General features: G+C 47.4%; 1 protein-coding gene across 1 annotated transcript in view; it reads left to right on the plus strand.

The window, feature by feature from the left end:
* The first annotated feature begins 11,300 nt into the window (after positions 1-11,300).
* ENDOV (endonuclease V) overlaps positions 11,301-26,330 on the plus strand; it is a 41,615-nt gene continuing 26,585 nt past the window's right edge. Inside the window, exons 1-5 of the mRNA XM_040437204.1 lie at positions 11,301-11,526; positions 13,530-13,701; positions 14,180-14,314; positions 16,009-16,048; positions 18,054-18,166. Of these exons, the coding sequence (XP_040293138.1) occupies positions 11,324-11,526; positions 13,530-13,701; positions 14,180-14,314; positions 16,009-16,048; positions 18,054-18,166 (663 nt within the window). The 5' untranslated portion in view covers positions 11,301-11,323. The remainder of the gene's footprint in view (positions 11,527-13,529; positions 13,702-14,179; positions 14,315-16,008; positions 16,049-18,053; positions 18,167-26,330) is intronic.

A 26,330-nucleotide genomic window follows, 5' to 3' on the forward strand; every position in this document is an offset into this window, starting at 1 on the left:
AATGTTCGCTCAGGCGTAACTATACTGCGGCGTCCGCCTCTGCCTCTGTGGCCATAGCCGGTACCGAGGTCTCTGATTTCATTCGCGCCCGTACGCTGAAGATCCAGGCAGACATAGATTCGGGAGTCGCCAGAGATGACATCCTGGATCAATTTAAAACCCTCCTTTTAGGCATAGATTTCATGGCGGATGCGTCTCAGCAGCAGCTAAGACTTGCTGCCAAGTCAATGGCTTTGTCTGCTGCCAGCAGACGGCCTTTATGGCTGAAGCCCTGGGTGGCGGATAACATATCAAAATTTAATTTGTGCTCCCTCCCTTACGAGCCTGGCAGGTTGTTCGGCTCCGAGCTAGACCTCCTCATGGAGAATCTTGCAGACAAGAAGGGAAAATCACTCCCTCAGCAATCCTTTCGAGGACGTGGGAGAGGCAGAGGTGGAAGATTCCAGGGAAGAGAGAGGAACCAGAGACGTTCCGAAAATAACAGGAGAGGTAGAGGTCGCGGTCGCGGGAACCGCAGGGCTGATCAATGACTCTCGGCAGCCCACCACCTCCCCATCCCCACCCCCCACACTTCCCCACGAATCTCCCTGCCTGAATCCTCCAGTAGGAGGTCGTTTATTTTTGTTCAGAGATTTTTGGGAGCAAATAATCCCAGATCCTTGGGTGCTGCAGGTCATCAGCACCGGTTACAGGATCGATTTCAGTTCCCAGCCTCAAGAGAGGTTCGTCCTTACAGGACGTCTAACACCCTGCAGACAACTGATCCTGGAAGATTCTGTACTCCAGTACATTGTCAAAGGGGCCCTAGAGGAAGTTCCTCCTCGAGAGCTCGGTCAGGGAGTGTATTCTCCCATCTTTCTTGTTCCAAAGCCGTCAGGAGACTGGCGCATGATTATCGATCTGCGTTACCTAAATCGGTTCATCAGAAAGAAGCGTTTCCGGATGGAAACCATTCGCTCAGTCCTAAACATCCTGAACCCGGCAGACGTGATGGTGACGATAGATCTGAAGGACGCTTACCTTCATGTTCCTATCTGTCCGGCCCACAGGAAATTTCTCAGAGTTGCTGTCTGCATAAAAGAGGTAGTGAAGCACTACCAGTTTGCTGTGTTGCCTTTTGGCATCTCCTCTGCTCCACACACCTTCACAAAGGTTGTGGCTCCTGTGGTCGCCCACTTAAGGCTCCTCGGCTTAGAAGTCGTCCCTTATTTAGACGACTGGCTTTTAAAAGCCGCGTCCGCAGACATCTTACAAGCCCAGCTTCAGCAAGCTCTCCACACTCTGCAGAACCTGGGGTGGCTCGTGAATTGGGACAAATCAGAGTTGGTCCCCTCTACCACAAGGCGGTTTCTGGGGTTTGTGATAGATTCACAACTAATGACCCTATATCTGTCTCCACAGAGGAGAGACAAAGTAATAAAAGCTGCAGAGTTTCTCCTACCCCCCAGACGGGTGTCTATTCGGGTTCTCATGAGGATGTTAGGCCACATGTCAGCGTCTGCAGAGGCAGTACCTTGGGCCTTGTGGCATCTTCGGCCACTACAAGAGGAAGTCTTAGCGGTTTGGAATCGCAAACCCAGAGACCTAGATCGGAATCACTCCCTGTCTGTAGAAGTCCGTTCCTCCCTCAGGTGGTGGAAGAACCTAGTGGATGGAATGCCTTTATCCCAACCTACTTGGGTGATCCTGACCACGGACGCCTCCCTTCTGGGCTGGGGAGCCCATCTGGGACACAATACAGTTCAGAATACCTGGAATCCTCAGGAGAGACTCCTGTCGTCCAATCTGAGGGAGCTAAGGGTGGTGAGGTTAGCCCTCAATCACTTCTCACCTCTCATCCAAGGTCAAGCCGTGAGAGTACGGACCGACAACACGACTGTGGTTGCTTATCTAAACAGACAGGGAGGAACGAGATCCCGGACCCTCCTGAGGGAGGTGGGATTACTTTTATCTTGGGCAGAGAGCAATCTATCTCATCTAGTGGCAGTCCACATCAGAGGGGATCTCAATATAGTAGCAGATCGTCTAAGTCGGGGCCTTCCGGTACCAGGAGAATGGTCCCTGAACGACAACATCTTCTCCAGGATAGTCCAACGCTGGGGGACTCCAGAGATCGATTTGATGGCAACCCGTCTGAACGCCAAAGTAAGCAAATTCTGCTCCTTGTACAAGGAGGACAATCCGGTAGCGATAGATGCTCTGTCCATAACATGGAGGTTCAGGCTGGCCTATGTATTCCCTCCAATTTCCATGATACCAAGGGTATTGATGAAGATCAAGCAAGACCAGACCTCAGTGATAGCCATCATCCCATTCTGGCCGAAGAGGTCTTGGTTCACCCAGCTCATGCAGATGAGTCAGGGCAATTATTGGAGACTTCCCCTAATACAGGACCTTGTGTATCAGGACACAGGTCCCTGTCTAGATCTGAGGAGACTCAGTCTGACAGCCTGGAGACTGACCGGTCCCTTCTAGAAGCTAGAGGGCTTTCGGTGGAGGTCCTGAGAACAATCTCTCACTCCAGAGCGGATTCTACGAATCAGAAATATTCCCGCATATTCAAGATATTTATACGATGGTGCACGGATAGAGAGGTAGTTTCCTCAGATCCTCCTCTCTCTGAGATTCTTCAATTCCTGCAAGATGGTCTAGACAAGGGTCTAAGCCCATCTACATTGAGAGCTCACGTTGCTGCCTTGTCAGCATGCCTTGGTAAGCCAATTTCTCAGGACCCCCTAATTAAGAGGTTCCTTAAAGGTGCTCAGAGGCTTAGGCCCAGCATCCAGAGACCAATCCCTGAGTGGGAGCTGCCAGTGGTCCTAAGGGGGTTGTGTTCCCCCCCCTTCGAGCCTTTGGAACAGGTAGACTTAAAATACCTTTCCCTCAAAGTTACCTTTCTCTTGGCCATAACCTCAGCCAAGAGGGTTGGGGAGCTCCAGGCTCTGGGGGCAGCGGAACCATACTTAAGTTTTCTGCAGGACAAGGTCCTGTTAAGATTTCTGCCTACCTTTCTACCAAAGGTGCCTTCGTTTGTGAACACCAACCAGACAATAACACTGCCGGTGTTTTCTCCTACCTCTAACACTCCTGAGGAGGAGAGATTACTTTCCTTGGACATCTCAAGAGTCCTTAGAATTTATTTAAATAGAACGGAAGAGTTCAGGAGATCAGAAAATCTGCTGATCTCTTATTCGGGGAACAACAGAGGGCTCAAGGTTTCCAAACCCACCTTGAGCAGATGGATTAAGGAGGCTATTAAGCTGGCGTTTACGTCCCAAGACTTACCACCGCCATCCTTCTTATCTGCCCATTCTACAAGGGCAGTTTCTACGTCATATGCGGAAAGGAAACTAATCCCTTTAGAGCAAATTTGTGCGGCTGCCTCGTGGAGCACGCAAAACACCTTTATTTCCCATTACCGCCTGGAGAATAGGCGGTTACAGGGAACAGCCTTTGGACGGTCCGTGTTAAATGCTGCTCGTCCATAGGTCAGCTCTCTAACTCCTGTGGATAATCCAGCTACTTAGTAGTAGTCCTTTAGCCCTCCCAAAATTTGTGCGAGGTTCCTTGCTACTTCCCCACTTGTGCTGCTGGTTAGGACGAAAGGGAAGCGTCAATTTTGACGTAAATTTGTTTTCCCTTAGTCCTAACAGCAGCACACAAATATCCCTCCCTCTATGCTGTTATGATTACTTGTTAAAAAAGCGACTAGCCCTGTGTAGGGCGGCCTATATAAGGAGGGGGGAGTTAATTAATTAATTAATTACTTATGATGCAGAATTTTATTCAGCAAAAATTCCGCCTGTCCTGACCAGCTTCACAGGGGCGAATACCCCACTTGTGCTGCTGTTAGGACTAAGGGAAAACAAATTTACGTCAAAATTGACGCTTCCCAGTGTCAGATATCATCACAGAGTTATTACCAAGCTTTCCCAGTGTCAGATATCAACACTGAGTTATTACCAAGCTTTCCCAGTGTCAGATATCATCACAGAGTTATTACCCAGCTTTCCCAGTGTCAGATATCAACACCGAGTTATTACCAAGCTTTCCCAGTGTCAGATATCAACACTGAGTTATTACCAAGCTTTCCCAGTGTCAGATATCATCACTGAGTTATTATCCAGCTTTCCCAGTGTCAGATGTTATCACTGATCCGTCGGTGATCAGACTGCAGTGTGTGGACGGTGCTCTGTGCTGGAAAGGGTTAACCTGTTTGCTCCAGGTGAGGTCCCGCTGCACAGCGCCATCTATTGGTGTTTTTGTTCTAGAATCTTAAGTCCAGGCTAGTTTTAACCCCTGGTTGACCAGTAACTGTTTGTCAGAAGTGATCCTTACAGAAAGTCCAAACATCTTCTGAACAAGTTTTTTTTTTTTTTCCTGGCGTATACTTTTATAACAGCGTGTACAAATTGACTAACACTGGATCCTTCAGGGGACATTAACTCCATAGGAGCTCCGAGTTGTAGTTCTACCGTTGTGGAGATGGACATGGAAGCGATAACATGGTTCTATCATAGACGTGGTTTGGAGCGCCCTCTATTGGACTGTTTAAGAACCTGCTGGTGTTTGCTAATGAAACCAAGTAGTACTATGGCTACGCGTGTATCTACAGCGCCCTCTATTAGTTGTAGTTGGGCGTTACAATCCACTGCGGACAGAAGTTTCTAAAATATAGCGCCATCTATGGGTAGTGCAGGGCGGCTGAGCTCTGACATGGACGAGTTTACCTCAGTCGCTGCCCCTGCAGTCTTTTTCTAAGTATCGGCTCATAGCGCAGTACGGCAGAATTCACAGCACACAGAAGCTTTGTAATAACTGTTATAATGATTGTTTTATTGTCTTCACAGTCCGTTGTACACAGCGCTCTCTGTTGTTTTTCAATGCAGTTAGACGCTGCAGTAGTTTAGCGCCCTCTATTGGGCATTAAGTGCGGTGTCGCTATGCAGCGCCCTCTATTGTTTTCAAGCTGTAGTTGTAGCTGCTCTGTAGTTTAGCTCCCTGTATTCTATTCCACTGAGAAAGTAATTATTAAAGGGAGTCTGTCACCTCCACATCAAACTGATGATATGGCTCTGCGGGAGGCAGATCCACAACACTGATGGTGGTACCCGGGTTTAGTTTTTTAGTGCCTCCAAAGTGTCAAAATCGTTAATTTCTAACGATAATTTGTTTTCCCTTAGTCCTAACAGCAGCACAGATGGGGTTAACTGCCCCTGTGGACTGGTAGGACCAGCGGAATTTTAATGAGCCCAAGAACCAATAAACGATCTTCAGCTCCCTGAAAGGGAGGAGATCACCCCCCAGCCCACCGTGTTTTTAACAAGCATAATGTATTTAGGGTGGGATATTTGTGTGCTGCTGTTAGGACTAAGGGAAAACAAATTATCGTTAGAAATTAACGATTCCCTTACGTCCTACCAGCAGCACAGATGGGGAGATAGCAAGAAGAATCCCCTAGGGAGGGTCCTCATGCCTGGCAGAACTAAGAACAGTCTGCCCAAAAGCCGAAAACTCTGCCATCCTAGCATCTATCCTATAATGGGAGATGAAGGTTGACTCAGAGCTCCAGGAGGCCGCCTTACATATCAACTCTAAGGGGAGGAGTCTTCTCTCCGCAACCGAGGTGGAGACCGCCCTAGTAGAATGGGCTCTCACAAACTCAGGAGGATCTAAGGATTGGGAGACGAAAGCTTCCATAATGGCCTCCTTGATCCAGCGACTAATGGTAGCTTTAGACGCTTTACGGCCTTTAGACTTACCGGCAAACAGGATAAGAAGATTCTCATCTATCCTGAACTCTCTAGATCTATCCACATAGATCTGGAGGCATCTTGAAATATCCAGCGGGTCTCTAGCTGGAGTATCAGAGGAGGAGGCTGTAAACAAAACTGGTAAAGAGATTACCTGATTGATATTCTGGAAAGTAGGCACCTTAGGCCTGAAGTAGGGTAAAAACTTCAGGAGTACTCTATCCTGTAGGAAAATAATGTACGGGTGAATTGCAGAGAAAGCCTGCAATTCAGAAATTCTTTTGGCTGAAGCTATAGCCAGAAGAAAGACCATCTTTAAAGTCAAAAATTTGAACTTTACCTCCTCCAAGGGCTCGAAGGGGGGAGATGCTGGCCCCCTGAGCACTACTGAAAGATCCCACTGGGGGATAGGTTTCAGTATAGTAGGCTTTAGTCTTTCAGCTCCCTTCAGGAAACGTTTAATGAGTGGGTCCCGAGAATGTGGCCTGTTGAGACAGGCCAAGATGGCATAAACCTGTACCTTCAAGGTAGCTGGAGATAGGCCTCTATCTAATCCATCTTGAAGAAATTGAAGTATCGCAGGAAGGGGCGGATCTGCAGACTCTGCTCGGGAATGCGACAAAGTTCTCAGGACCGACTCGGAAAGCCCTTCTATGTTGGGAAGGGACTGATCAACCTCCAGGCTGTCAGGTTGAACCTGTGCAGATCTGGGCAGAGGTGAGTGTCCCACGACACCAGGGTCTGCTTCGGGGGGAGTCTCCAGTATTGTCCCCGACTCATCTGAATGAGCTGGGTAAACCAGGATCTTCTGGGCCAAAACGGTATGATGGCTATTACCGAGGCCTGATCCTGACGGATTTTCATCAATACCCTCGGTATCATGGAAAACGGAGGGAAGATGTAAGCCAGCCTGAACCTCCACGGTATTGACAGAGCATCTATCGCCAGGGGGTTGTCTTCCCTGTAGAGGGAACAGAACCTCAGCACCTTGGCGTTGAACCTGGTTGCCATGAGATCCACTTCTGGCATACCCCATCTGTGAACTAGCTGCCTGAAGATCTCCGGATGCAGAGACCACTCCATGGTCGGTAATCCTCGACTTAAGCGGTCCGCTATCATATTGAGGGAGCCTCGAATATGAATGGCAGATAGATGGCAAAGGTTCGTCTCTGCCCACCGAAGAATTACCCCGATCTCTGACAGAAGGGGCAATGATCTTGTGCCTCCCTGTTTGTTTATATAGAGAACTGCAGTCATATTGTCTGACTGGACTTTCACTGCTTTGCCCCGGATCTGAGGGGCAAAGTGAAGGAGGGCTAGCCGGATAGCTCGCATCTCGCGAAGATTGGAAGAAAGACGCCGCTCCAGAGGAGACCAAGATCCGTGTATTGGGGATCCGTCCAGGTGAGCGCCCCAGCCTACAAGGGACGCGTCTGTAGTCAATATGACCCAAGCTGGTTGGGTCATAGACTTCCCTGGTGGTAGCTGAAACCACCATCTGAGGGAATTCCGGGTTTGACCGGACAGGGAGCACAGGGAATCTAGCCCCGCAGGGCTGCCGTTCCATAAGTGTAAGACCTCCGACTGAAGAGGACGGAGGTGCCATAGCGCCCAAGGGACTGCATCCGCAGCCGCTGACATGAGCCCCAGCATCTTCATGAGAGTCCGGATAGAGACTCGACGAGGGACATAAAGGACCTTTGCCAGGTCCTGAATCCGCGCTCTCCTTTCTGGAGTCAACCGGAGGGACATCTCCACAGAGTCGACCACGAATCCTAAGTAATGGATTGAAGTCGATGGGCTCACATTCGACTTCTGCCAGTTGATAATCCAGCCTAGGCGGAAGAGAAAAGAGATTGCGACCTGAAGATGGTGGGTAAGGATCGGAACTGAAGAGGCTATGAAAAGCCAATCGTCCAGATAAGGAATAATAGTCAGTCCTTGAAGTCTCAAAGCTGCCACCACCGACACCACCACCTTGGTGAAGATAAGGGGGGCAGAAGAGATTCCGAAGGGAAGCGCGGCGTACTGAAAGTGCCTGCGAACCCCTGAAATCTGGACCGCGATCCTGAGGAGTTTCCGGGACGCGGAATGGATCGGAATGTGAAGATACGCATCCTTGAGGTCCAGAGTAGCCATGACGTCCCCAGGGTTGAGGATATGGCTGACTGACCTTATGGTTTCCATGCGAAACCTTGTTTTCCTTATAAATCGATTGAGAAATCTCAAGTCGATGATCATCCGGAGATCTCCCGTCACATGCGGCGAGGGAGGACGGATACCACAGCTGGGTTCAAAGAAGAGGGGAGGGGACACCCCTCACCCCGACGGTACCCCAAATAGAAACGCCGACCAGCCTATAATAAAGGCAAATGAGAGGCCATGGAGGGCAAACTTTAGATTCAAAGAAAAATAGAGCCCCTAGCAAGTGCCCAGTGCTGCCCGCTTTACTTGCCCCTGACTCCTCCCCTCTGTATTATCCCGCCAGCCCTGTATCCTTGTGGCATCATTCTCGTCCTCATTCATAATCCAGCGCAAGTGCACTTTATCGCAGGGTCTGGGCATGCGCAGTACATTGCCCACTGTGGGCAGAGGCATACTGATATGCAGTGCGCATGCGCCAGTTAAGTAAGTGCACAGGCGCTGGATTATGAATGGAGACTAGAATGACACTGCAAGGATACAGAGGGGAGGAGTCAGAGGCAAGTAAGGCGGGGAGCACTGGGCACTTGCAGCACACTCTCCGCCCCTGGGCACTTGCAGCACACTCTCCGCCCTGGGCACTTGCAGCACACTCTCCGCCCCTGGGCACTTGCAGCACACTCTCCGCCCTGGGCACTTGCAGCACACTCTCCGCCCCTGGGCACTTGCAGCACACTCTCCACCCTGGGCACTTGCAGCACACTCTCCGCCCCTGGGCACTTGCAGCACACTCTCCCCCCTGGGCACTTGCAGCACACTCTCCCCCCTGGGCACTTGCAGCACACTCTCCCCCCTGGGCACTTGCAGCACACTCTCCCCCCTGGTCACTTGCAGCACACTCTCCCCCCTGGTCACTTGCAGCACACTCTCCGCCCTGGGCACTTGCAGCACACTCTCCCCCCTGGGCACTTGCAGCACACTCTCCACCCCTGGGCACTTGCAGCACACTCTCCGCCACTGGGCACTTGCAGCATACTCTCCGCCCCTGGGCACTTGCAGCATACTCTCCCCCCTGGGCACTTGCAGCACACTATCCCCCCTGGGCACTTGCAGCACACTCTCCGCCACTGGGCACTTGCAGCATACTCTCCCCCCTGGGCACTTGCAGCACACTATCCCCCCTGGGCACTTGCAGCACACTCTCCGCCCCTGGGCACTTGCAGCACACTCTCCCCCCTGGGCACTTGCAGCACACTCTCCCCCCTGGGCACTTGCATATCTTTAAAACTTTGTTTTCGGCACTTTGGAGGCTCTGAAAAACTAAACCCGGGTACCATCAGTGTTGTGGATCTGCCTCCCGCAGAGCTATATCATCAGTTTGATATGGAGGTGACAGACTCCCTTTAAAGGGGTATTCCCTTCACAGACAATGGGGCATATCGCTAGGATATGCCTCCATTGTCTGATAGGTGCGGGTCCCACACCTACAACAAGAATGGAGCTGGGAGAGTTGTGGCTGGAGGACCCCAGGTTTTCCGGGGTCTGGCCACCACGAAGCACTGCCCCCATACAAGTGAATGGGAGTGTGCCGCGCATCCGCGGCCCCTGCTCCCATTTATTTCTATGGGGCCGACAGAAATATCTCCACAACTCTCTCTGCTCCGTTCTCCATGTAGGTGCGGGTTCCAGAGGTGGCATGGCGATATGCCCCCATTGTCTGTGATGGCAGAACTCCTTGAAGGCCTCTTTCACACTGTCAGTGTTTGGTCAGTCTTTGATCAGTGATTATGAGCCATAACCAGGCGTGGGGCTTAGGCTACTTTCACACTAGCGTTTCTATTTTCCGGTATTGATATCCGGCATAGGATCTCAATACTGGAGAATAAAACCCTTCCGTTTTGTTCCCATTCATTGTCAATGGGGGAAAAAACTTAACTGAATGGAACGGAGCGCTCCAAAAAGCATTCCGTTCTGTTTAGTTGCGTTCCCATACCAGAGAGCAAGCTGCGGTTTTCTTTCCGTCATGGGAATTTGACAAAATAGAAAACTGATCCGTCCCCCACTGACTTTCAGTGGAGTTCATGACACAATTTGCGGTCCCCAATGCACGGGCAACGTCCATGCAGCGGCCGGGACGGATCGAGACCCATTTAACTTGAATGGGTCTCGATCCGTCCTCTGTAAGCAGCGTTTTTCTGTTTGGATGTGGTGCGGAGCAAGACGGATCCGTCCTGACACACCATGTAAGTCTACTTTCACACTGGCGTTTTGGCTTTCCGTTTCTGAGATCCGTTCAGGGCTCAGCGGTCCAAAACGGATCAGTTTGCATTCTAATGCATTCTGAATGGGAAAGGATCCGCTCAGAATGCATCAGTTTGCCTCCGTCCCGTCTCCATTTCGCTCTGGAGGTGGACACCAAAACGATGTCCGCCTGACGAAGCGGAGCCAAATGGATCCGTCATGGCACACGGCGTAAGTCAATTGGGACTGATCCGTTTTTTTTCTGACACAATAGAAAACGGATCCATCCCCCACTGACTTTCAATGGTGTCCATGACGGATCCGTTTGCGGTTGTATTATGGTAACAGAAGTGTTTTTGCAGATCCATGACGGATCCGCAAAAAACGCTAATGTGAAAGTGGCCAACGGAACGGGAGGCATTTTGGTGCATTCCGTTTCGTTCAGTTTTGTCCCCATTGACAATAAATGGGGACAAAACTGAAGCGTTTTCTTCCGCTATTGAGATCCTCCAACGGATCTCTATAGCGGAGAATTCTTCACCATATCCAGAGATCCCTTACTACAGTGTGGTAGAGCTGAGAACAGGGTAGGAATAACAGTAATCCCGATAGATGGCGCTGTCCACCACTCCGCCTCACAATATATAGCGCCATCTATCGGTTTTGAATGTTTTGTTATCATGTTTAAATTATGAAAAGCGACGTTTGGTAAAAGTGCGCCCTCTATTGGATGTAAGATGTCTGTCATCATAATTAAAAGCGACGTTTGGTAAAAGTGCGCCCTCTATTGGATGTAAGATGTCTGTCATCATAATTAAAAGCGACGTTGTGAAAAGTGCGCCCTCTGTTGGGTTTACAGTGCTAACGTGTATTTATAGATTACGGGCTCAACTTCTGAACCGCTGACTTCTGGGATTTATAGTCTTTCACTTCTATTGCAGTCAGCCATGAGTGTTTCACGTAGCGTAGTGCGCCATCTGGCGGTTTCTCATATGATCGCGTGTAAAAGATGTTGCATGGCGCCCTCTATTGGTTGTTCGTTCACAAGCGTCTCTGAAACCGTCGCTTTTTTACAATTTCGCGAAGTAATACAATTCTCTGAAAATATATACCCTGCATTCCGGCTCTAAAAGACGGTGAAGATGCCCCCATAGTGAGTGACTCGCTCTATCGACGCCACAGCATTAATGGCGTCATACGTCCCTTATTTGGCTGCAGTGACGGAGAACACACAGCAGAGGGCGCCGCGGAAAGGCGTCGTTGTGTGCGGTGATGAGACATGCCGGAAGTGGGTCAGCCTCTGTGCTGTCACCATGGCGTCCGCGGAGCAAACCGAGAACCAAGCTCCAGGCCAAGCCATGGACGAGGAGATGTTACAGGCATGGGAGAGGCAAGTGGGACCGCTTCTGGTGCACGTTTTCTTTCGGGCATTACCGCGGGCAGCCTTTCCTACCTGCTGCTGTGGGACAGGAAGGTCCCATGATGTCGCACGGTGTGCTGGGATTTGTAGTTCCACTACTTCCAGAGAGATTGGGACTTTTTGTTGCTGCACTTTCAAGTTGTGTCCACATAGAATTGTGCAAATGGATGTGGACACGGGAGTGAATGCTCTACGTGTCAGTGGCTGTCTTCTGCCTGATTTCTATAAGATTACACTGCCAGTGAGCTTCCTGGCTTCTTTCAAGGGCAATGACGTCATATTAATCAGTCACATGACCTAGGCTGCAGTACCAAACACGGCCACTATACAATGTATGGCGCTGTGAGGAGACCGCACCGCTCAACGGAGCGCCCTGGTGTCTTCAAACATCTGATGGGTGGGGTACCAGGAGTCCATCAGATATTGATGACCTATCCTAAGGATCAGTCCTCATTATCAAACGCCAAGAAAACCCCTTTAAGACTGCCAGAAGAGCTTGTATGCAGGCAGCGTTTCTTTGGTCGAATGCCGGCATTTATGCCAGAAACCCAACAGACTCCATTATAGTGAACAGGATGCGGCAGCCCCTGGCGGTGTCCGACTGCAGGAATAGAATGCCTGCCACAGGTGTGGACTTACCCTTGGAATTTGATAAAATTTTGTCTGCCTTCAACCCCCACTAGGGGGAGCTCACTACATACATATTTATCCAGCTCCAGCTGAAGTTAAAAGGGTTTTCTGAGATAGGCAGGCCGGCAGTGTAACGTCACTCAGTCCGTCATGCTCCTCCCACTTCATTAATGAAGCTTGTGGAGCCGGAGCGTGACGGAGTGAGTGACGTTACGCTGCCGGCCGGCCTGCTAGTTTTATAGTCAGTACTACTGAGGTTTACATAACTAGACTTTACATATGAAGACTGCTGTGAGCGGGGCCCAGTGTGATGGGGGTCACTATTTACACAGGGACATGAGAAGACACAGAGGAGACCAGCATAAGATGCTATATATGTGTCATCCACAGATTCCCCCCCCCCCCCCCATAGCAGTGTATAATCCACAGATCCCCCATAACAGTGTCATCCACAGATCCCCATATCAGTGTGTTATCCACAGATCCCCATAACAGTGTGTCATCCACAGATCCCCATAACAGTGTGTCATCCACAGACCCCATAACAGCGCGTCATCCACAGATCCCCATAACAGCGCGTCATCCACAGATCCCCATAACAGCGCGTCATCCATAGATGCCCTCATAACAGTGCGTCATCCACAGATCCCCTCCATAACAGTGTCATCCACAGATCCCCTCCATAAGGTGCGCCATCCAAATATGCCCCCATAACAGTGCGTCATCCATAGACCCCCTATAAGTGTTTCATCCACAGATCCCCCATAACAGTGTCATCCACAGATCCCCCATAACAGTGCGTCATCCACAGATCCCCATAACAGTGCTTCATCCACAGATCCCCCATAACAGTGCTTCATCCACAAATCCCCTCCATAACAGTGTCATCCACAGACCACCATTAGTTCAAAACCCACCAAAAGCACACCTTTTGGTTCAAAATATATTTTTTCTTATTTTCCTCCTCAAAAACCTAGGTGCATCTTATAAACACACAGCTAGCTCCCCCTGGTGGTAGTTGCCAGCAGCATTTTGCCTGCTCTGTCCAGAGTCCCGGTCTCTCTTACTTCATAGACCAGGGGTTAGCAACCTCCACCACTCCAGCTGTTCTGTAACTACAACACCCAGAATGCTCCATTCACTTCTGTGGTAATTAGAAGAATTGCCAATTATGTTTGCATGCTGGGAGTTGTAGTTTCACAGCAGCTGGAGTTTCCAAAGGTTGCTAATCCCTGTCATAGACAATATGATTATATGGGGGGGGGGGGGGGGGGCTTTAGAAATGTGGTGTTAACTACATTAGTAATCCTGACGGAGGAGGACGACTGTCCATTTCATTCCAGGGAGCAGGGCATCTTGAAAGACAGATTGATCACCAGCAACACTGAAACCTGGCAGAATATCCCTCATTTCCATGGCCTGGAGCGCATTGGAGGAGTGGACCTGTCCTATGTAAAAGAAGATGACACGACTGCATGTGCCTCACTCATAGTACTGAGCTACCCAGATCTGGAGGTAAGTGTCACTGCAAACCCAAAACCAATGTGAATCATCCACCCGGAATGCTAAATGTGTGAAGGAGTCCGTGCCACCAGGATGTAGAAATTAATATAATGGATCAAGTTATTTTTTTTAATTGAAAAATAAATCCATTTCTTTAACTATATTCTCCTATTGTTTTGTGTCTACAGCTTCTATGTACACCAGTGTGTCTCCATGGCAACAGACTACAAACAATCCCTCTGCAGTCATTCTCCTTCCATCCGCCTCCTACTTCTTGCTGTCATACATCAGAACTAAGGGAAGAGAGAATGACTACAGGATCAGACTACACAGGGTTTGTTTGTAGTCTGTTACCATGGAGACACAGGTCTGCATAGGAGATGTCGAAGACTATTAGAAAACTTTTTTAATCATCATTTTCCAGTGTAAATACGTTGGAGCAATCACTTTTAAATTTCTTATTGCTGCCACTATACCTGGTGTGTTCTAGGTAATCTACGAGGACTGTCAAATGGTGACCCTTGATGCCCCCTACATAGCTGGCTTCTTAGCCTTTCGAGAAGTACCATCACTGGTGGAGGCAGTGAAGAGGCTGCAGGAGAAGGACTCCAGATTGATGCCTCAGGTGAGCTGGACCTGGGGTTTATAGTGCCGTGTACCTGTGAACGAGTGATTGCATCCATCACACCCGGCCATTATTACCAGAGCCTGTGGCCGTCTCAGTTTTTGGCACATTTTTGACTATGTCTTCTGCATGACGGAAACGGGACGGATCCGTTATGCAGCGGAATGAATAACAGAATGCCTCTAAAGGCATTCCGTCATAGTATTGCGTTATGGTCCGTGGTAACGGAATCCATAACGCAATTCGCCTTTTACCAGTAAACGAAGCATGAACGAATTTAATAACTTGAAATTCGCTCATCTCTAGCCGTGATCAAGTGAGATCACGGCATCTAAAGTGTTAAAAACCAAGAAGCACACGCTTCCTGGCTTGTTACCGCCATCCTTTGTTGCCAATGAGGATGCCAGTAATTGATTTAAATGCGCTCAGCCTCACTGAAGAGACAGAGGGTATTCATGGTGCAATTCTATTTTGGCCACCAGGTGGCAGGCCAACATAAGAAATGAGCAATAGTCAGTAATACGGTAAATGCATTTTAAAAATCAATGATTGTTCAAAATAAAAAAAAAATGCATTTTGTACGCTCATATATGAGCTTCAAAAATGTTTTAAAAAACTGTTAAACATTTAAAAAAATATAAAAGTTTAAATCCTCCCCCTTTCCGTATAATAAAAAATAAATACCTAAATAACAAAAAATATAAACATCATGGGTATCACCGTAACTGAAAACGTCTGTACTACGGTGAGTGGCGTAAAGGAAAAAAGGGTCAAAATGTCCAATTTGCCATTTTTTTCATTGCTTCTGTTAACCAAAAAAATTTAATAAAATGTGATCAAAAAGTCACACACACTCCAAAATGGTATCAATAAAAACGATAGATTATCCTGCAAAAAATGAGCCCCCACACAGCTCAGTAGATATAACAAAAATTTTTTTTTTCAAAGTTTCAATTTATCTTTACACTATTTAGACATATACATATGGGATATCGTTGTAATCGTACTGACCCAGAGAAGGGCATGGGCCAGTTTTTCCACAAACGGAACGCCGTGGGAACAAAACCCGTAAAACGGTTGAGGATTTTTTTTTTCTCCAATTCCACCCCATTTGGATTTTATTTACCGCTTCCCACGACATTGTATGGCATTAGAAAGTACAACTTGTCCCGCAAATAATAAGGCCTCATATTACTATGTGAAAGGAAATATAAAAAAGTTAAGTCTCAAGGAAGATAGGGAATAAAAATGAAAACAAAAAAAACTCTGGTATCCTAAGGGTTAAACAAAAAAAATATATATATGTTTTCTCTGCGCCATAGGTGAGGTTACTGTGTGCTTCGGACCTCCTGCCTTCAGTTCCTGTGACATAAAGCAGGTGTCTGACCACGTTCAGTGCGTAGATCCAGTACACGTGTTGGTTTGAGGAAAAGCTCTTAGATTTTTTCCAGCAATCAGCAGAATTGTGAATGCAGCTCTGGATTATAATACAGATTCAGTAGCACAGAATCAGTACTGTCCTGTAGGTTGACTGTGTTTAGCTGTAATGTTGTCTTCAGAGAGGACATGCATTGATTCATGTAAATTCTGTAAGGGTATGTTCACACGTAGAGGTTGTGCAGTGCAGTGACCACATCATTATCCCTTCGTGTACTGGTTCTGATATTCTCCTACATATTTTTCTTGTGTTTCAGGTGCTTCTTGTGGACGGTAATGGAGTCCTGCATCACAGGGGTAATTTATGATCCTCATTATTTAGTCTTTGGCTCAGTGGGATCTTATGGGTTAAAGGGGTTTTCTGACCTATGTAAAATATGGGTTTCATATAGCCAACCCTTAAAGGGATTTTCCAAGCGTTTTTTATTTTTTTATTGATGACCAATCTCTGGATAGGCATCATTATCTGATTGGTGGGGGTCCGACACCCAGGGCCCCCACCGATCAGCTGTTTGAGAAGGCATCAGCGCTCACAGTAGCGACGCAGACTTCTCAGTGCTCACCAAGCACAGCGCCGTACATTGTATAGTGGCCGTGCTTTGTATCGCAGCTCAGCCGAATTCATTTCATCGGACCCCCACTGATCGGATACTGATGACCTATCCAGAGGACACTGGACACAGCAGGGACGTCAGTATGGACGGGACATATGGTCACCTGTCTGGCTGATACACAGCCCATTGGACAGCTGCGATGCACGTAGTAAAGCCTTTCTTTTTTATCTTTTATGGCCTGTCATTCAGACCCCCACCTAAATGTCTAACCTGTGGAAAACCCAGTGTTGCCCAGTCCCCCTTCTTGGCCTGATGACCATGCATTACCCTCCAAATAGCCGCATTTGCCCATTTTTTGATGCCACATTCAAATCTATGGAGCTGGATACTGTCACTGACAAAATTGAGCCCCATGTCTCTTGGCAGAAGCGGTCACAGACCACTCCATCGAGGCTGAGGAGGCACATGTATTGCTCTGCTCCTCTTCAGCGCTGGTATCTATTAGCAAAAAGCTACTTACAGAAGCTGCCTATAGGTTGATTGAATAATGTTTCATACCAGCGTTGCTCTGATTACTGGGAGAGAGAGCTGGTAGGAAAAGAAGCCATACCACACCATAAAGAGGAAAAGAAGGTGAACCTGCAATGACTACTGGGAAAGTCAGAAGAGTCTGCTTTGACTACTGGGGAAGTGAGGGGAGTCAGTTGCGACTACTGTTGAAGTTAGGAGAGTCTGCTGTGACTCCTGGGGAAGTGGGCAGAGTTTGCTGTGACTCCTGGGGAAGTGGGCGGAGTTTGCTGTGACTCCTGGGGAAGTGGGCAGAGTTTGCTGTGACTCCTGGGGAAGTGGGCGGAGTTTGCTGTGACTCCTGGGGAAGTGGGCGGGGTCTGCTGGGAGTACTGGGAAAGTTAGGGGAGTTGGCTGCAACTACTGGGGAAGTGAGGGGAGTCTTCTGGGAGTACTGGGGAAGTGAGGGGAGTCTTCTGGGAGTACTGGGGAAGTGAGGGGAGTCTTCTGGGAGTACTGGGGAAGTGAGGGGAGTCTTCTGGGAGTACTGGGGAAGTGAGGAAGTGGTAGCTGCAAATACAGTGAAGGGGTTTAAGCATGCATGGGATAGGCATAAGGCCATCCTTCATATAAGATAGGGCCAGGGGCTATTCATAGTATTCAGATATATTGGGCAGACTAGATGGGCCAAATGGTTCTTATCTGCCGACACATTCTATGTTTCTATGTTTCTGGGAGTACTGGGGAAATAAGGGGAGTCTGCTGTGAATACTGTGTAAGTCAGGAGAGTCTGACTACTGAGAAGGTGAGGTGAGCCTGCTGTGACTACAGGGAAGTGAGGGGAGTCTGTAACTACTAGGGAAGTTAGAGAGTCTGCTGTGAGTAATGAGAAAGTGAGGGTAATGTGCTGTGAGTACTGGGGAAGTAAGGGGGAGTCTGCTGTGACTATTAGGGAACTGAGGGGAGTATGCTGTGACTACTAGGGAAGTACATAAGAGAATATGAATCAATTCTTACTACTGGAAAAAAAGGAAGAGAGGCTCCTAGACCTGGCTAGGAATGGTCCTTGCCAGGTGTTAGGTATTTTGCCCAGAGTGTTCCTTTAAATCAATAGTTGACCATATGGGTACCAACCATATATAGACTTAGGAATATTCTATTGATTTCTTCTGCCTATAATACTGGTGAACGACCACCATTTGTACAGCTGCATTAATTACGTCTCCTTTATTCTTCTCCAGGTTTCGGAGTAGCGTGTCACCTTGGGATCCTCACTGGTCTTCCCACCATTGGTGTTGCCAAGAACTTGCTCCAGGTCGATGGTCTAGAAAATAATGAGTCACATAGAGAACAGGTAACTACAAGGATCCACAGTAATCCTGTTATCTACTAAAACCCCACTACAAATGTGGGAGATTTATAAAACTGTCTATATTGCCCATAACAACCAATCACAATGCACCTTTTATTTCATATTTTGCTCTTGAAAGCTGTGCTTTGATTGGTTACTATGGACGATAACGATAGTATTGATATCAGATTGGTGGGTTCTGACTCTCAGATCCAACTCCAATCCACCGTGTGAAGGGGCCTGCTCAATTTTGGACATGGGTCACTCGACATGCACACTGTAGCATTGTCCTCCTGTTCAAGTGAATGGGACAAAGCCGAAATATCCAGCACCTTTACTACCAGATGTTCAGCATGCAAGAAACGGCCCCATGTAAACGATGAAGACTCGCAGTGCTCGTACAAGCATCGCAGTCCCTTCATGCTACTGATCTACAAGGGTGCTGAGAGTTGTACCCCAACCGATTATAATACTGATAACCTAAACCAAGGATAGGTCATCAATATCTAGAAACTGTAGAACCTCTTTAAAAATTAAACTTAAAGTTTTCTTTCTATAAATAACTATTACTGTACACGCTAAGATGAAAAAACGTTATAAAGCTTATTACAGAAAAATGCCTCTTTCTCCACTTATCAGACTCCTCACCGCCTTCTCCTTCTTTTTTTTTTTTTTTTTGTTTTGAAAATACTTTATTTTGAATCAAGAGCAGAAAATACATCTGCCCCACAACAGGGTACTTATTTCACATATCATACATCAGAGATGCAAACATATTTAAGTACTTACAATCATGGGAAAAAAGGGGGGAAGAAAGTAAAAGAGAGGAAAGGGAATGGGAAGGGGGAAGGGATAGGGATTTCCTACTTTCCCTAACTCGCTTGCCGAAGAGCCCTGTCTAATTCAGGAGGAGAAACCTCTATATTTTTTCCAAGGGGACCACGTGGCCTCGAACACTTGTGTTCTTTTGGACTCCCACCCTGCAATCTGTTCCATTCTGTACAATGCATCACATTTCACAGTCCATTGGGAGATGGACGGGGCTCTACGACTCTTCCAATTGAATGCTATCAGAATTCTCGCAGCTGCTAACAGTTGGCCTAGCAAGGAGGTGATATGTCTATTACCTTTCACCTCACCCAATAAGCCTAACAAACACCCTTTAGCTGAGGGGACAAACTTTACACCACTAATCTGTGAGCAAATCTTACAAATCTGTGCCCAGTAACTAGAAATAACAGGACAAGTCCACCATATATGCAGTAGGGATCCCTCTGCAATAAGGCACCTCCAGCATCTAGAGTCACATTCAGGGTAAATGATATGTAATCTTTGGGGCGTGTAGTACCACCTAGTAATCAGTTTATACAGGTTTTCCTGCAATTTAACGCATCTGGAAACCCTGGGTGCATTTGAGCAGATCTGCCCAACCTCCCTGTCTGAGAAGTGAATATCTAAATCATTTTCCCACCTACGGACGAAGCCATATGAGTCAGGTCTGGTCTGGGAAACAAGCACAGAATACAACTTCGCTACCTTTTTCCCAGGGGGTACCTTGGAAAGTGTAATTTTTTCGAATTGTGTCATAGAGGCAGTTGGTGAAATTTTATTTTTTCCCAAGTATTGTTTAATATACAATTTGTGGATAAAGGATAACGTTTGTAATTTAGGATGATCATCCCATCCATCAACTAAATGACCCGATGGGTCTAATAAGTCAACTAACTGGAAGGACAGCTCTTTAAGGTTCCCTGGCAGTGTAGAGCCGAAAGTTCCCCCAGAGCTCCCTAGAATGTCCCTCACCTGAAGCACAGGCGACACCTCCTGGCTTGAAAGTAGCACCTTAGACAAGTCAGAGTGCCATATCTTCAAAGTATTTTTTGTCATGAGACTAAGTGGCTTGATCTGCTGAGGCATATCTCTAGGGGGCGAAAGAAGGAATGATCTCAGAGGGATCTTTGTATCACCTGACTCTGTCAGGATGTCCAACCTATTTTCTGCATTCCTAATCCATTCCAGACATCTCGTCCCCTGAATAGCCCTATAATACTCTGCCATATCAGGAAGACCCATCCCCCCTAGTCTGTTTAGCTGTATCATTGTTGAATGCGGGATACAGGGTTTGGATTTTTTCCAGAGGAATCTAGAAAAACATTGTCTCAGTTGGGCGAAAAAGGATTTTGGCAGGTGGATAGGCAATACCGACATGTAGTACAGTATTTTGGGGACTAATACGGACTTAATCAATGTACGCCTTCCAAACCACGAGGTGAATGGGATGCTCCATGAGTCGATAGTGGCTGAAATTGACTTGTGTAGATTACTGAAATTGTCTTCAAATAGATCACATGGATCTGAGGTTATGTTTACCCCTAAAAATTTAATAGAGCGTGTTGTCCAGCTATATCCATAAAGCTTTTCTAAGGTCGTCTGTAACTCCTTACCTGCCGTGACATTTAAAGCTTGGGATTTCGTGGGGTTAATAAGGAAGTTGGACATTGACCCAAACTTCTGGAACAGGTCCTGTATAGCAGGAAGCGCCTCCGATGGATTTGTTATAATAACCAAAAGATCATCGGCAAAAGCCGCCAACTGGTGATAGGTGCTTCCCACCTTCAGCCCCTGGATTTTATCCTCCTGACGTATTGCTTGGAACAAGCATTCTACTACAAGAATAAAGAGCAGGGGGGACAGGGGGCAACCCTGCCTTGTACCATTGCCAATCGTAAAACTGGGGGATAAAGTTCCGTTTACCATTACTCTAGCCGTGGGGGAAGCATACATAGCCATTGTCGCACTAATGAATTGAGGCGGAATCCCGAACTTAGCTAGGGCCAGACGCATAAAAAGCCAGTCAATGCGATCAAAAGCCTTTTCTGCGTCTGTCCCTAGGAGAACCAGAGGGATGGATTTTTCCCTAGCTTGGTGTATAATATTGACCATCCTAGCAGTATTCATCCTTCCTTCCCTGCCGGACACAAATCCCACCTGTTCCACATTGATCAGTTTAGGTAGAAAGGGTTGTAACCTGAGAGCTAGCATTTTGGCATACAACTTCAGGTCTGCATTTAAAAGCGAAATAGGCCGGTAACTGGCACAGGATGAAGGATCCTTGCCCTCCTTCGGCAGGATGGTAATTAGGGCCGACAACATATGTGTCGGAAGTGGGTTACCTTTATACACTTCATTATATACTTTTAGCATTCTGGGTAACAGTATTGAGGAGAAGCTGGTATATTATCCCGCCGTTAATCCATCTGGTCCAGGACACTTGTGTCTAGGGACTGAGCTTAATGCCTTGTTCAATTCTTGCAACGAAAAGGGCTTAGCTAGGGACTGAGCTTGAACCTGTGAAATAACCGGGAGGCGTAATCCTGATAGCCACTTTTTAATGTCCTCTTTCCTTATTTCAATTTCCGTCGCACTACTAGTCTCTCTAAGGTTATATAGCGAGCTGTAATAGGTACAGAACTGCTTTGCAATAAGGTCAATTGACATAAGTGATCTCGCAGATGCATCTTGAATAGAGTGTATATAAGATTTAACTCTGCGTTTTTTCAGACTAGACATCATAAACTTTGATGCCTTATCCCCATGCGCATAGTATTTAAACTGCGCCGACAGGTAAAGTTTGGCTACCCGGTTGTTCAGTAAGTTCTTAAGCTCTGCCCTTAACTTATTCAGTTTATTTAATATTTCTGGCGAAATCTGTTTTTTGTGCAATAATTCCATTGCTTGTATCTGATCCTGCAACCTCACAATCGAGGCTTCCCTTTTTTTTTTAATATGAGAGTTCAGCGCAATAAAGTGCCCTCTCACAACCGCTTTGTGAGCTTCCCAGACCAGACCCGGCGACATATCCTCCGTCTCGTTGAGACTGAAGTATTCCTCCAGATGCTTACTAATACCTAGAACATAGTCATGTTTGCTCAGTAAAAACTCATCTAATCTCCAGGTAAACTGCGTTCTGGGAAGAGACCTAACCCTAATCGTCAAGTATACAGGGGCATGATCTGACAATAGAATACTACCTATCGACGCATGGGAGCAATCGCCCAGAGACCCTGAGGGGACAAACAAGTAGTCTAACCTCTGATATGACGCATGCGCCACTGAATAAAATGAATAATCCTTCGAGGTAGGGTTCAAGGCCCTCCACACATCCACTAGTCCCATATCGGCTAATTTCTTCTTAATTCTCCTAATAGTGACTTGGGACAATGAAGAAGAACCCGTTTATGTGTCTAGTTGTGGAATCAATGCTGCGTTGATGTCACCCCCTACTACTACTACTATACCCTCAGCAAAATCTTGCAGTTTAGCTAAAGTTTTTTCCATCCACACTGCTTGACCCGCGTTGGGAGTATACAGATTACCTATTGTAATTTTCTGGTCTCCTAATGACCCTTTCAAAAATAGGAACCGGCCCTCTTCATCTTGGAGGGTTGAATGCACCACCAGCGGAACATTTTTATGAATCGCTATAGAAACCCCTTTCGAGGCCCCAGATGGAGAAGTACTATGGAACCACTGGTTGTAAACCATGTGTGATAGACGAGGAACATGTTTTCTCTTGAAATGGGTCTCCTGCAAGAGAGCGATGCTCACTTTTTGTCTATTAAGAAGCTGGCAAATTTGAGTGCGCTTGGGTGGTGCATTCAATCCTCTCACATTATAAGTGCACAGTTTTAACTCCGCCATACTTTAGATATAGTAATCATTACTTGCCCGTAATACTTCTTTTCAATATTCCTTCGGGATAATGCTTCGGAAGTAGGAAGAAGGGAAAGGAAAGGGAAAAAGGTGAAAAAGGGTGAAAAACAAACTGAACATATAAACATCCTTGAGATTACCAAAGATAAAGCCTCAATGACCCACTGTCTAGTTTTAACAGTGCATTTGAAAACCTGAAATGCTACTGTGGTCATCAAGAGGGGGTAGAGAGGACCAGGGGAACGGGTCCTAAATGTGAAGAATGAGTATAGAAATGTTAATGGTAAGACATATCTATAAAATCGCATGACAATATAATCAGTTATGGATTCACTCTGCGGTAAGGCTACTTTCACACTTGCGTTGTTCTGTTCCGGCATAGAGTTCCGTCACAGGGGCTCTATACCGGAAAAGAACTGATCAGGTATGTCCCCATGCATTCTGAATGGAGAGTAATCCGTTCAGTTTGCATCAGGATGTCTTCAGTTCAGTCGTTTTGACTGATCAGGCAAAAGAGAAAACCGTAACATGCTACGGTTTTATCTCCGGCTAAAAAAACTGAAGACTTGCCTGAATGCCGGATCAGGCATTTTTTCCCATAGGAATGTATTAGTGCCGGATCCGGCATTCAGAATACCGGAATGCCGGATCCGTCCTTCCGGTATGCGCATGCGCAGACTGAAATAAAGGTGAAAAAATAAATGCCGGATCCGTTTTTGCCGGATGACACCGGAAAGACGGATCCGGCATTTCAATGCATTTTTTCGACTGATCAGGCATTTCTAAGACTGATCAGGATCCTGATCAGTCTTACTAATGCCATCAGTTAGCATACATTTTGCCTGATCCGGCAGGCAGTTCCGGCGACGGAACTGCTTGCCGGATCTCTCTGCCGCAAGTGTGAAAGTAGCCTTAGATGAAAGAAAACCCCAGGGGGTAACGCTGATACTAACTCCACACTGGGAACATGAATATAATCTACTAAAAGGGGTCGTGCATAGAAAACATAACTCCCTACAGTCCAAGGTGACTGACAACTCACGGGAATTCAGGCACAGATACAGGCTCTGACAAGCCCTAAGGAAAGTCCCACATCAGGTGAGGAACATAGCGAGACTCTTCACTCGATATCCATTCCTGGTGCCTCCTTCATGGGGTCTCCCGATCTCCTCCCCCTGCGGCGGTCCTTCGTCTGGGTTACCGGGATCCACGGCTTTACTCCGGGTAAGTCCGGTAAATCGGTCAGGTCCCTCGCTGAGTGCCAATTAGGGATGTCCATAGAGTCCACTCCCAAGACATCACATACTAATGGGATATCTGCCGGAGAACGCACCGTTAATTTTCGGCCTGGCGCATTAATCAGCAATCCGAAAGGATGGAGCCAGCGATAATTAATACTCTTGCCTCTCAGAACATCCAGGAGCGGTTTCAACAACCTTCTTTTTTGAAGGGTGATCGGGGATAAATCTTGAAAGATCTGTACCTCCGCGTCTCCAAAAGGAATAGTTTTTTTGGATCTGGCTGCTCTCATTATCTGATCCTTGGATAAAAAGCTGGATAGCCGGCAAATCACGTCCCTTGGAGGTTCTCCCTCTTTCGGAGGGGGGCGCAAGGCTCTATGAATTCTGTCCATGGTGAGATCCCCCACAAGATCAGGGCCCACCAGCGCTGTGAACATTTCAGTCACCGCTCCCCGCAAGGCCTCAGGCCCTATATCTTCCGGTAGACCTTTCAGTCTGAGATTATTGCGGCGACCTCGGTTGTCCTGATCCTCCACCATCTCATACAGGTGGTTAATGTGCGCCTGTGTTCTATCTAGGCTACTAGCCACCGCTGCACTATGCAATATGACAGCTTCTTGCTGGTTTTCCACTTCTTCCACCTTTTCCTTCACTTGCCTGAGATCCCGCTTAAAGTCCTGCAGGTCTTTACGGAGGGGGGAAATAGTGTCTGCCAGGAGATCCTTCATAAACCTCCGTGATATCGGCAGATTCTCTCCTTCTAGCTCCTGCTCATGGTCACTTTCTCTGTCAGAGTCTGCCGAGACTTCCGACGCTGCAGGGGTTCCCGCTCTCGACGCCATCTTGGGAGCCTGCTTGCCACCTGCCGTGCTATGTTTGCGGACATATTTATCCATTTCCCCATGTCCGGAGCCGGGTTTGATCGGTCCCAGAGTGTCCTTAGACCTTTCTCTCAAAGTCTTGCCCATTTTCTAGCTTGTAAACGCTCAGTAGAAACTCGTTCTCACAGGACCCAGAGCAGAGCTCACAGCGGCATGTGTGTCTCGCTCTGCTGCCAAGCTCCGCCCCCCACCTCCTTCTCCTTCTGACTCCTGATTTCATAAAACCCCTTAAATGGACCAACTACCCCACTGTGCAGAACAATCCGGTTATTTTATGATACTGCAGCGAGTGACTGTTTTTTTTGCCTGCCACAAAATATTAATGCACAGTACACATTTGTCATTGAATATTTATACTTAACCCCTTTAATATTCAGGAGTGATTTGCACCAAATGGTGAAATAAATCCGTCTGCTGAACACGATGCCCCTATCTCCACCGCCAGAGCATGATAAATAATGTAATGCTGCGGGTGACTTTCCTGGTATATTTGATAGGATTTCACAGAAATGTCATTTATCAGCTTGAGATGTCTTGTTTATAAAGCGTTGGATTCTAGTAACTGTTCGGCTTCATTTCCTTGAGGACGTCTTTGATCATAATTTTCCAGTTTAAGGAAACGTATAACGATAACTGTGTACTTATCTTGCGCACATCATGAGTTAACTGAGTTTTCTGAGACTTAAAGGGGGTTTTCCAGGCATTTAATATTGATGACTTCTCCTCAGGATAAGTCACCAATATCACCCGGCCCCCCTTCGCCGCTCAGCTGTATAAAGAGAAGGCACCCGCTGTGCATGCAGGAAGAGAGAAAGGAGACGGCCTTCTCTTCATACAGGTGTCGGACACCCGCTGATCTGATATTGATGACCTATCCTGAGGATAGGTCATCAGTATTAAAAGCCTGGAAAACCCTCTTTAAATACAGATGACCTATCCTCTGGATAGGTCATCAGTACGTGATTGGTGGGGTTCCGATCACCGCCGATCAACTGGTTGAGAAGGCAGCGGTACTCGCAGTAGCACAGCGCCCTTCTCTCAGCTTTCCCTAGGCCAGTGACGTCACGTTCATCGGTCACGTGGCCTAGACGCAGCTCAGCTCCCTTGAAGTGAATGGGGCTGAGCTGCAATACCAAGCACAGCCGCTATACAATGTACGGAGCTGTGCTAGGTGAGCAGGGAGAAAGCCATGGCGCTTACAGGAGCACTGCTGCCAGCCAATCAGCTATTTGAGACAGCACTGTTGCTCACAGTAGCACCAAGGTCTTTTCTCAGCTCGCCAAGCACAGCACCGTACATTGTAAAGTGGCTGTACTTGGTATCGCATCTCGG

Source organism: Bufo bufo, chromosome 6, assembly GCF_905171765.1.
Source record: "Bufo bufo chromosome 6, aBufBuf1.1, whole genome shotgun sequence".
Lineage (NCBI taxonomy): Eukaryota > Metazoa > Chordata > Amphibia > Anura > Bufonidae > Bufo > Bufo bufo.